The 12,397-nt window shown below is 29.0% G+C and overlaps 2 protein-coding genes across 5 annotated transcripts in view; one reads left to right on the top strand and one right to left on the bottom strand.

The window, feature by feature from the left end:
* Positions 1-10,165, top strand: part of LOC143151040 (tether containing UBX domain for GLUT4) — a 36,533-nt gene extending 26,368 nt beyond the window's left edge. The window contains exons 6-8 of one of the 4 annotated variants that reach the window (XR_012993222.1): positions 7,421-7,586; positions 9,596-9,675; positions 9,889-10,165. Coding sequence is in view for 3 of the 4 variants with exons in the window: in XM_076319771.1 (XP_076175886.1) it covers positions 7,421-7,586; positions 7,661-7,823 (329 nt within the window). In the remaining variant the exon portion in view is untranslated. Of the gene's footprint in view, positions 1-7,420; positions 7,587-7,660; positions 8,019-9,595; positions 9,676-9,888 lie in introns of those variants that run through there. The other 3 variants (XM_076319771.1, XM_076319772.1, XM_076319770.1) reach the window with 3 other exon arrangements.
* Ecd (ecdysoneless cell cycle regulator) lies at positions 7,979-11,448 on the bottom strand. Its single transcript, XM_076319769.1, has 6 exons — positions 10,883-11,448; positions 10,160-10,422; positions 9,584-10,077; positions 9,001-9,499; positions 8,726-8,924; positions 7,979-8,661 (listed from the first exon to the last, which is right to left on the bottom strand). The coding sequence occupies exons 2-6, from the start codon at positions 10,413-10,415 to the stop codon at positions 8,241-8,243; spliced, it is 1,869 nt and encodes a 622-aa protein (XP_076175884.1). The 5' UTR covers positions 10,416-10,422; positions 10,883-11,448; the 3' UTR covers positions 7,979-8,240.
* Between the last annotated feature and the right edge of the window lie 949 nt (positions 11,449-12,397).

The raw sequence follows: 12,397 nt of genomic DNA, 5'->3' as shown, positions 1-12,397 counted from the left end.
AGGAAATATAGATTGCTGACATTTCAGAAACCAATGTGTTTTTGCTGATTTTTTGTAAAAATCAACAAATTTATAAAAACTGCAAAATAAATAATTTTTATCTGAACAATAATTGCCGCTTGGTCTTAATTTTCAATAGCTGTAAAAATTTTTCGAGCTAAAAGACAACAATTAGTGATAGATTCAGAGCAGAAATTAAATGAATATAATCATAGAATTTAATACCTCTTGAACCCTTATTAAAAAACGCGTTAGATTAACTTTAAATTGTGAATACATTACAAATAATTTATAATAAATGTGTTTTTCATATCCCAAGAAAATTCATATAATTTCTTTAAACATTTTTAATTTATTTATTATATTATATTATTTATATATTTATTTAATTATATATTATGTAAAGTATTTTACATATTTATTTTTTACTATTGCCTTTAAACTCAAAATGTTAATTCAAAATAATTTGTTTCTCGCTAAAAGAATCTTATAAAATTAATAAGTGTTTGATTTTCTATTATTGTATATGTAATAAAAAGTAAAGAAATTTTATAATGCGTTAATAATAGTATTTCACTTAGATTCGAATCTACGTCAATGTTTTAAGATTCACCGCTCGCTTTGCACCATCTCACTTGCCTCGACACATCTTATTTCTTTTCTTTGTCAGCACTCTTATTAGTATGTGTGAGTACTTCTGCCAATCGTAACGCTACGTTGAAAAATGCATCTGAGACAAGGCGTGCACTTCCTGCTCTGCCCGAATTTCTTCCAAATATCAAATCTGTCACACACGATAAATAGTATTGAAGTAGATTAAGAGTATTGATAAAGAGTATTGAAGAGTAGCTAAGAATTCGGAGAACTATTGAGTCTATCATAAGTCTGTCACATTCTGAGATATGGATTTTGAGTTCCCAATCGTACAAGATGTAAATACTAAATGTTACACAAAATTCGACCGACAGACCGAGACAACCAACATTAACGGACCAATTGCATAAAATTCATCGGATTATTTTAACGAGATGTTAAATTTGGTGTTTTGTGATTCAAAATATATGATATATTATATAACACGTACATAAATATATAATTTCTGTCATCTTAATTTTTGTTTTTAGTTCACCAATATCTCGATGACGATTCCCATACATCATTCTTTTATACAGTTTATAATAGATATTTCTAAAGCATCGACTGATACCATATCGATCGATTCTGCCGCTTGGCACATTAATACTGAATCGGACAAAACTTCTATGAAAATTGTACTATTCCAGAATAGCTGCACGGAACGTGTTAAATTAAATCGAAGTCCAACATGTACGGGTCATTTTTTCGTAGTATTAAACAAGTTTACAAAACTTTATCTTGATCGGTAAAATACACTTGGTAACGTTCCCTTATCAGATATATTTTTAGAAAAATTTTTTGAAATCAACAATACCTACTCTAAACTGCATTTTTGATACACTTATAAAAGTTCTCTTTCAACTCAAAATATCTACAATTAGAATTTGTTTATAATCATTATGTTACAAGAATGACTTTTCTGCCTAATAAATAATTTATCATGTTAAATCGATCCTTCTCGACAAAAATAAAGAAACGACAAACTTAATATAGTTAATAGTTTTATAGATAAATATTATTAAAAAGTAAATAAAAATCACAAACTTTGCCATCCTTTTTTTTTGTTGACAAACTAAAATCAGCAAATTTTGCGTGGACAACATCATACTCAATCTTGTCAGAACCCCTGACATGTGGAAAAACTGATCAATTTAACGTGGAACGACATTATTTTACAAAATTAATAATCCTTTAATATATATAATGCGTAATAATAATATTAACTTGATTGAAAATAAAAAATACGCCTATTAACTGAATGTATCCTCTATTTCGTATGGCCCTGCAAAGTGTATTGTCATTAAAAATATTTATTAATACAAAGGGATACTTCACGAAAGTTAAATACGAAACAGAATGACATAATTTGTTTTATCATGTGTACTCGGAAACAAAATATGCAAACCACTTCTTGCCGCCTGAAAGGTGATAATTAAATGGTTATTCTACATGTAAAAATCAGACAAATATCAAGGATAACGAAATTGCATTTAAAACTTTGTGTCAAAGTTATTAATTGTTAAAAATACGCACAAAAGATATAAGAAATAATGGATTTAACTTGCAGCAGTCGCGCGTAGCATTTGTCTCACGGTGAGGGCAATGACCAGCAATGCTGTAGCCATTTAGAAGGATCTAATTTATTTCAAAGTCAACGTGCTAACTTACTCAGTGTCGCTTAACGTTGGAACCCCTCAGGTATCTGCTTCACTTTCCAATTTTTTTCTCGAACAAGGTTCCTTCGTCGTTAAAGAAATCGCGTAAAATTAAAGAGGCAACCGACCATGACAGGCCAGTGGTAAGAGCTATCTAGTGGCCACACAATACAAAATAGGGACAACTGCGACCAACAGCAAGCCAATAATTATTTTTTCCTGCAAATACTTCCTTATTCGTCTCTGGTAATTTCTTAAAAAGGGAGGAAAGGGTCTCACCGATTTCGATAATTTTTGAATATGTTATAGAAGTCGCCATTTCGAACCACTTTTTCCTATACACATAATCGCCGTTTGGTATTAATTTCCGAGATTTTCGCAAGAAACTATTGCTACTACTACAATGAATTGTCACATAGCTACATGTCCGTGGCAACGTTTTTTTATAAAAACTAAATTTGGGTAGAAATGATTTAACTACCCTGAACCTTACTCGAACCTAACTATTCTACCTAGTAACTAATATAATGAATTAGGTTTCAATTAAGTTTGAGTCGGTTTACCTAATTCAAACCTATTTCATTAAATTGGATATTATGTAGAATAGTTAGGTTTAAATAAGGTTCGGAGTAAATAAATCGATGTTTATAGAAATTGTAGGTAATCGGCGATCGAAAGCTTATGCGTATGTTACCACGGACACTTAGCTATAGAGTACAATCCATTATAGTAGTAACAATAGTTATTTCTGAAAATCTCGAAAACTAATCCCAAGCGACGATCATATACAGTTACTCATAAAAGTATCCGCTCACTCTATAAATGTAAGAGATTTTGCTTATTTAATTAATGTTATATGCAGAATTATCCGTTATAATCTATACTAGTATAATCCTTGATTAATATACTTTATTTAATCATTCACTAAACAGAAGCGTAATGTATCATTTATAAACTAAATATTGCTAATTGCGTACGTGACAAAAATATAAGCACAAAAGTATCCGTCCATCAAAGAAGATGAAGAGAAGATCGTTATGGTTTTCACTTGGTTTTGTTTTTCTAATGATCCCTTGTTTTATATAAGGTACTTCAAGTCAGTTGAATAAAACTTATTCGTTAGTAGACATATTTTATAAGAAAAATGGTGAAAATTAGAGAAACTACCATATCAGAAAAAAGGATAATTGTATTATTATTTAAAAATGGGAAATTTCAATGTGATACATCAAATATTGTTAAAATACCACATAGTACAGTGAAAGATAGTTAAAAAATATCAATGCATTAATAATGTGGTTAATAATCCTCGCAGTATTCGCCTAAAAATTTCAAGTCGCAGAGAAGAGCGGAAAATCATTCAAAATGTCAAAAAGAACCCGCAAATTTGTGCATCGGATATTTGCAAAGAGGTTACAAGCATTTGTTAAAAAAAAAAAAAAATGGAAAATATAGAAACCGTTAGGCGATCATTTAGTAAATCTGGTTACCATATTCGTATTGCCAGAAAAAAACAATGGGTTTCTGAGAAGAACAAGAAAAACAAGTAGAATTTATAAAAAATACTTAGACGCTTCTAAAGACTTTTGATATGAAGTTATTTTTAGTGACAAATGTAAATTTGAAATTTTTATTTCATCTGTCAAAGAAAAAGTTTGGAGACAACCAAAACTTGAAATGAATAAAGAAAACTTTCTACTGAGTATGATGGTGGTTTCATAATGATTTGGGAGTGTATGGAAAATTACAAAATAACTTTATCTTCCAATAAGGTAATTGCCCCAAACATTGTGCAAGAATTACAAAAGAATGGATCCTTTACAATGTATCAAAATCCTTAAGTATGCCACCTCAATCATCCGATGTCAATTCCATCGAGCATTTGTAGACAGAATTTAAACATTCTGTACAAAAACATAAACCAATCTCAAAAAAAATATTAAAAAATATATTGACAACAGAATGGAACAAAATGGATGAAAATTTTACAAAAAAATTAATCCAATCAATGCATAAAAGATTAATACGTACAGTAAGATCGCGAGAATATCTCACAAAGTATTAATGTGTGTAAATAAGTTTCTATAGAAGAAATGTTTATTCTGGGCGAATACTTTTATGTATGTTTTTTTGTTACAAGTACTAAAATTGTACTAATTTTAAGTACAATTAATAAAAGTTTATAGTAGTATAAATTATAATAGGTAATTACGAATGTAACATTTATTAAAAAAGCAAAGTATGTTATACTCATAAGGTGGACAGGTATTTTTGTTTGTATCTGTATGTAGAAAAAAAATGTTAATTTCTACAACATATTTAAAAATCATCTAAATCGGTGAGATCCCCCCGTTTTAAATAATTACTTTATCTTTTATTTATTTTTAAATTGTCACTCAGAGATAACTGTCACAACAGTCTGAGTGGCGTAATTGCCGCTTAGAAAATTGAAAATTTTCATTTCATATATACTGAATTGTCTTTACGCTATGGTAACGACAGATGATGGTGAGGACTGCATTTGACTCCGGAATCAAATTAGGATAGTATTGACTCAGGATGTTACGCGATGCTACTAGTTCTCTTTAACACTAAAGTAGTAACACTTTCTCTAACACTTTGGTAGTATACTGAACACTACTTTTAAACATCTTCTTTTAATAGAATATGACTATTACGGTTCATAAAACATTTTCAGATAAAAATATAAAAATTTTCGCTGTCTTTTTAAGCAACTGACCTTCATTTCTTAATCAAATAATTAGTTCTCGAATTACAACTAGTCCCGAATGCAACTTTCATTATTGATAATTTCTTCATACAATTTGTTATTCAGAGTACTTCGCACTAATCGTAGATGATCTATGAAATGGAAAAATCTAGCGCGTTTCCATGGAAACGAATAAACAAGCTTAAGAAATACAGTGTGTAGAAACTTTTTTATCGGTCAGATAAATGACTGACTCCGGTCTAAATTTTACCAATAATAGATAACATAACATTTGTTTTATGTTAGCTCTTTGCTCTCTTTGTAAGTAATAATTAATCGAGAAAAGTGCTTTTAAATACATTCCAGTACGATGATATAGATATTCTAATTAAGAAATGCTATCCGACTGTATGAAAACGTTTTAATCCAGTTTATAGATTATTACGTCACTACGAATGAATCCTACACTAGTGGACAAAATGATAAGGCACCTCAACATTTTTTTAAATAAACATTTATTTGTACATATATGCGGAAAATAAATACACAAGAAAATAAAGTACTAACTTTGACATAATATATAACAAAAATTAAATAAATTCTTCAATCTATTCATTAATTATAAAAAAAAAATATAAAATTTAGTGTAGACAGAATGATAAGGCACTTTTAATATAAAATAACAAAAATATGAAAATTGAGTAAAATTGCACAGTTTTCCTAGTTTTAATAATATCTGGACTGTCCTTTACGTTGCACCACTTCAATTATTCTTCTTGGTAAACTTTTATACAGATCTTTTATACAATTTTTCTTCAAGCTTTCTCAAACTTCTAAAATCGTTGATTTTAATTGGAGCACTGTGTTGTACTACTTGCCACTTTCATAATATTCTTCTTAATCTTCTCCAAATATTCTCGATAATATTCAGGTCAGGAGACCTTGTTGGTCAATTTAAAACCTTTATATTTTCTGTTCGAAAGTAATCTTTGACTATGCGAGCGGTATGTACAGCTGCATTATCCTGCTGAAATAAATATTTTCGTCCAGCAATTTTGCGAGAATAAGTTTGTATTTGATCCTTCATTAAACTTAAGTAGCCAGCACTATTCATACAGCCTCGAATAAATTTTATTTCTGTTTTTCCTTTATAAAAGGAACCTTTCCTTTTTCTTTTAAATCATGGAAATAGTGTTTTTATTCATCTAAACTATCCAAATTCAGCTTTTTTTCATCTATGAACATAATTTGTTTCATTCATTTTAAATATGTTGCTCTTTATATCACCCTCTTTACTGTTTTAATAGATACATCCGCACCACATTTCATTACAATTTATCTAAGTGGAAGTTCAGAATTTGATGCTTTTCTTAAAATTAATCATTTTTTCCTTGAAGAAAGGGCTGTAGCTCTTCCTTTCAATTTCTTTTTCCCTTATTCTTGAAGGTTGTAAAAAATTTTGAACATAACGACTTCTTTTTAATTTTTTTGCAATTTATATACTTGACTTTTTCCATTGGACTTTAACTGAAGAATTTTAATTTCCTCATTTTCATTTAACATTCTTCCTCGTCCCATTGTTCAATTTTCGGTTAAAAAGTACTCAACACTTATAAACTAACTATTAATAAATAACTTTTATAAAATAGACTCGCACAAACTTGCACATTTCAATGTTCTTCAACAGACTAATTTAGGTGCCTTAATATTGTGTCCACTTGAAATTTCACAACAAAGAACTTCAAAGACAATAGTGCCCAAAGTTTTGTTTGTTTATATTGTTACATAGCCTTGACATAAAGTCACTTACATATAACACATTTCTAATAGCCTTAAAATTTTAGTAAATATACATGAAATTTTAGATGTGTACAGCAGTGCCTTATCATTTTGTCCACCAGTGTAGATGGCTATGGCATTGTTGATCACTGGGTTCGATACGAGAGAGCTGATGTTCACACATTGGCAATACTTCTTAAGCGTACTTTTAGCAATTGCAACTCGTAAACAAAGTTTAAAACACAATTTTGTTTGATTTTGGCATATTGTACTTAGAAATAAGAAGCATATTAATAATTAACAGTGATCGAAACTACTTAATATACAGAACATAATAAATAATGTTTACTAACTAATATCACTATGCTGTACAATATGTTTGCTAATTTCCAGACCTATAATTCTCTTAATACTATTTTGAAACATATTTATCTTTAAGGATTTCATATAAGAGATTGTACACCTGTAAAATCATAAATGATTGAGAAATTAAGAACTGTACAGTTTTGGATCGAACAATTTTTTTTTTTATCTAACTTCCATTGATTCGGATTTACGTAGCAATAGCATATTATTTAAACTAAAATTATACATTATAATAGTCATAAAATAATATAATATATACTTTATTTCTCAATAGTTACCACTCCACCAAAACATATTTTAAATAGTAATGCACGTTTAATTGATGAAAACTTGGTACCTTCTGCTATTGTTTATTATTCTGGATCATCAACTCTTAAATCTAATATAAAACAAAAATTGACAGATCCTAAAGAAGTTGAAACACAAGTTGCTAAATTTAGGTAAGTGGTTAATAATGTTATGCATTTATTATAATAAAAATGTCATTTTATTAATTGTACTACCCTATTTTCAGAATGTCAATGATAAACCAAGAAAATCAAATAATTAATGAAGATACGAACACTTTTAATACTGCAAATAATAAACCAGTTAGAGCTTCTAATACAAATACTAGTGAATTATTAAATGAAAATAAAAAGAAAATACCAACGTGGTTAAATTTACCATATAAATAATAAATTAATTGTTATTGCTAATAAATTCAAGTAATTATAAGTAAATGTGAGGATATTTTATTAATTTTTATGTACATGCTTGAATAAGTGTATGTATTTATTCATTATTATAATGTTTAGTATCCTAATTAAATATACTTTATGAAATGAACATTGAAATAAAAGTAAATTGCGTATGAGAACAAAATTTTAACTTTTTTATATTTATTAGTTCTAAAAATAATGTAAAATTACATTAACATTCTTTAGTTGCTGATAAAGAAATGTTTAAATCATTAATGTATCACCCACACATACTTTCTTCTTAAAATAATAAATAGTTGCAGTTTAATTTACATGATATCATCAACAAGAGTTTTGATCTATTGATAATTGTTAATATATTTTAATAAAAATTACTCTTTATAATTAATGTTATTAACTTTGTAAGTCAGGAGGTACTGTGGTTGGCGATTGTAATTGCAAATGCATAAGCCGTCGAACAGATCCACCTATCATATTTCCAATTGGTCCTGAACCACCTGCTTCTTCTTTCATACTTTTCATTAAATTTTCTTCTATTGTGTCAGATCTTTTATGCATTTCAAAACTTTCGTCTTTTACCATTTCAGATTGTAATTCTGAATTTAACAATCGCATATACTTATCTATTTCACCACCTGTATCTTCATCATCTTCACCCAAGGATCCTTCTGAACTTCCTTCAAATTCTCCTTCACTTCCTGGAACAGCTAAATCTAGTATACCTCGTAATGTACAATCAAATATATCTGCATCAAATTCAACTTTTCCACTATCTCCTGGATCATACATTATGTCAGCCTCCATAGAATGATCTCTACAAATAAACATATTATTGTATTTTGTATAATACTATTAGAATTATAACACAAGTAACATACTCTAAAAACTGTACACCATCAATATTGCTAGTATGGTTGAAGAATGATTGTACTTTCTCTTTAAGACTCAATGGTTCTTGTCCCTGTTTCTTATTGTTAACACTTCCCCACTGTTCATTTAAATACAATTTTAATTTAACTGGATCTACATTTAACCAACTGTCACTATCTGCAGGACTTAATGTAACTTCATCTTGAGCTGTGTATAAAATATAAAATAAAGTAATAATTGAATGTAAATGAAATTTTATTAATATTCATTTTAACAGAATTACCATGTAATTCAATGTCATTAGATTGTATGCTTTCCCATGCTTCTAAAACTTTTTCAGCATCACTTTTAATAGTATTTATTGTAGAATTAAACGAATTTAAATGTTGTATATAATAATCTTTTGCTGCATTTAGGAGTTGTTCATAATCTTTACTGCCTTTTAATAGATTTCTAAAGTAGCCACTAGCTTCTAAACGTGCTAAATATGCATTTAGAGTATATTCATTTGCTTTCATTTTTTCAGAATCATTGATTGTTTCTTTCATTCTTCTTCTACGTTCTTCATGTGCACAAGCAACTAACATTTCTAAGCCACATGCTATTTTAACACCAAGTATATGAGCATTGTACTTTGAACAGGTTATTGGTGGTATATTCCAACCTGTTCTTGGATCTCCTGTGTATCGACAATGAATTGCCATTGCATATAAACATTTAGTCATTTTCAAATTAACCATAATTCGCTGTTCAGGGGGAAAGTATCTCATAGCACGACAGACCTGTTTTACATAAAAAGTATTATATGTAATGAAAATAAATGAAATTTTTATCATATAATGATTTAAATACAATTAAATTTTTACTTTTCTTTCAAGTGGATCCGAATGACAAATAGATCTAATGGCTGATGCAACAAGTCCTGGTTTTTGCTGAAGAATTGAAACTGCTTTCTCTGGTAAAAACACTCTAGCTTTATGATGTCTCTTTTTAATTTCATTTGGATAAACACTAATTCGCTTTTTTAAAACATCTTGTACTTTGTCAGAAGCTTTAGAAAAATATGGAATTTCCTGTATATTATTTAATAAATCAAATAACGTTTTATATTTTTCACGAATAATATGCAACTCTCCATTATAAATAAATGTACGATTTTCACATGTTTCAGGATTAGCCCATGAAGGCAAAACATTTGCTGCTTCAATTAAGAGAAATTCTCCATCAGAATCTATTAATTTAGCAATTAATCCATCGAAAGTCTGTGTAAGTTTAAATATTAGAAATACTATAAACCATTCATCACTTATATCTTCATCAAAGTGCAGAGATACATAGATATGAGGTAGTATATCACATTCTATAAGAAAAGTGCAAAACAATAATATGCTATTATAATTATTGTATTTAGAAATTTTCATAAATAAAATAACATATGTTACCTTCTACACCCATTGTATTTTCTGTAAGTTTTTCTAGTAATAATGCTTGCTTTGTTCTAGGACGGAAAATTAAGGTATCACTGTGCCAGATGTAATCGTCAATATATGGTGCAATTTCTTCATTGAATTTTGCAATTTCTTGTAAAAGTATTTCTTCTGTTATTGTTTCTGATGGTTTTGTGTAACAAATTTTTGGGTATAGGAAGCATTCAACAAGATCATCCTCTTTTACTGTAGACATCTTTGTTTTCGCCATAGTTTTACTACCAAACATTTTTAATGATATAACTATCAAAGTGATTTTTAATATTTTTCATCTTCTCATTCATTACAAAATATTCAGCATTGTTGAAATATGTAAAATAGTCACTAATACACTTGTATAAACATTTGTAACAACTAATGAGAAATTCTACATCCAATTTTGAACAACATTATTGTATATTGCATTTCCAATTTATATTGATTTTCATAACTAATTATCTAAACACTTGAACACATTTATCAGAGAAAATTGGTGCTTTTCTATCGCTTTTAAAGTATAATTATAAAATGATTTTCAAATTATCCAAAAAAACATAGATTATTATCTATGCATTCTCTATGTGCTGTTCAGACCAGTTCAGACACAACTTAAATTAATCGATCTGTTTATTTAGCACGATAAATGTTCCATATCAACTGGAATAAAAACTTATGAAAAATAAATAGGTAATTTCTTACAATATCTACACCAGTGCCGTTTAAGCCAGATCCATGAGATCTCTCGAGTTCCCCCACTTTCGCCTAAATGCGACACTACATATGTCATGCGTAGCGTCTGTGAGTTTTCTATAAAGCACTAAACAGTTTCACATGGCAACCTCTTTAGCGTGCGCGGTTCTCTGACCATAGGTAAACCGTTTGGGGAAGGAATAGTAAAAGAGGTAGCGGACACGCGATAATCTATACTGACTCAAATATATTTTGGCCAATTGCGAGAAAAATCACCATACTGTACTTCTTCCTCCTTCACACGTTGCTCTTCTGTGGTTGCGCATAATACATGCGCAACGTTATACCGCTGATCGCATCACAGAGCAACTTTAATTTTCCGATATATCTAACCTATAAATAATCTGTCACTTGAATCATTATGAAATAATGTTCTAACAGTAGTTCATAATATGTAAAATATAAAATACGTTATTCTTTCAAGTTTATAGTATTATTTATTACATATAACTCGATTATATTTTCAGAATTAATTTCAGTATGCAGTAAGTCACAGTTATTGGAATCCATAATTACAGCATTATCTCGTTATAAGTTGTCATTCGTGTTTCGTTGTTAGTATTTTTATCCCCTCCACTGCTTTTGTAGTTGAAGTGGCAAATGCGCAGTCTGCGAGTGAGCGAGAGGGCAGATGACAGCGGCAAATCATAAAGTTTGCTCGAGACTTTGGTGACTTTAATAATTAATCTATTATGACAATCTTTAAATTTTGTTAATCAACTCCTACTGTTATTAAATGAAGGCGGTATCCCAATTTTATTTCTTATTTCCAATGCTTTTTCTTGTAATAATAAATCCGTAAGTGGTTTCTCATTGTCTGCTGTTCTAAACACCACGTTTGAAGGTGGTTTTCCAAATCCTCAAAACTGTATGTTCTTCTGTTAATTAATTCGAATTCACGGATTCGTTTTGATCTATAGCTTCTTAATTTACTTTCCTCGCATTGAATGCATCGAACTATTTCTATACAGATTTGGTATTGCTCTGCTAAATTGGGTATAGTTCATTCTGCCGCGTTCAACTTATTGAAAATTGCAATCTTCCTTCTTATCGTTAATCTTTTTCGGACCATGATAATTTAACAATAATTTAACTATAATAATACATGCAATTGCAATAATAATTGTAATAGTACAATTTATTTATTTTTCTTTACTGCTATACAATTAAAACTGCTAAAGACACTTTTATGGTTTGCTGTCGTCATATATTGTCTTGTTCTCTCACAATCTGTCACTCATAGCGGCAAAGAAGAGAACTGATTCGTTGTAAGTCGTGCCTATCGCTTAAGTGGACGATCTATAACGAGACAATACTGTAATAGGCATTTGAAGGATAAAAGAAATAACAAAAGATGTTTTACACTTTTTATTTAAAAAAAAGTATAATGTTTAAACTATAAACTTACAATACTATGAAAAAATCATTACTTATAGTTATACATAAAATGTAACAAAATCATTG

This window comes from Ptiloglossa arizonensis, chromosome 9 (genome assembly GCF_051014685.1).
Source record: "Ptiloglossa arizonensis isolate GNS036 chromosome 9, iyPtiAriz1_principal, whole genome shotgun sequence".
In the NCBI taxonomy this organism is placed as follows: Eukaryota; Metazoa; Arthropoda; class Insecta; order Hymenoptera; family Colletidae; genus Ptiloglossa; species Ptiloglossa arizonensis.
Note: the sequence above shows the minus strand (reverse complement) of the source record. Positions and strands in the feature narration are given on the sequence as shown.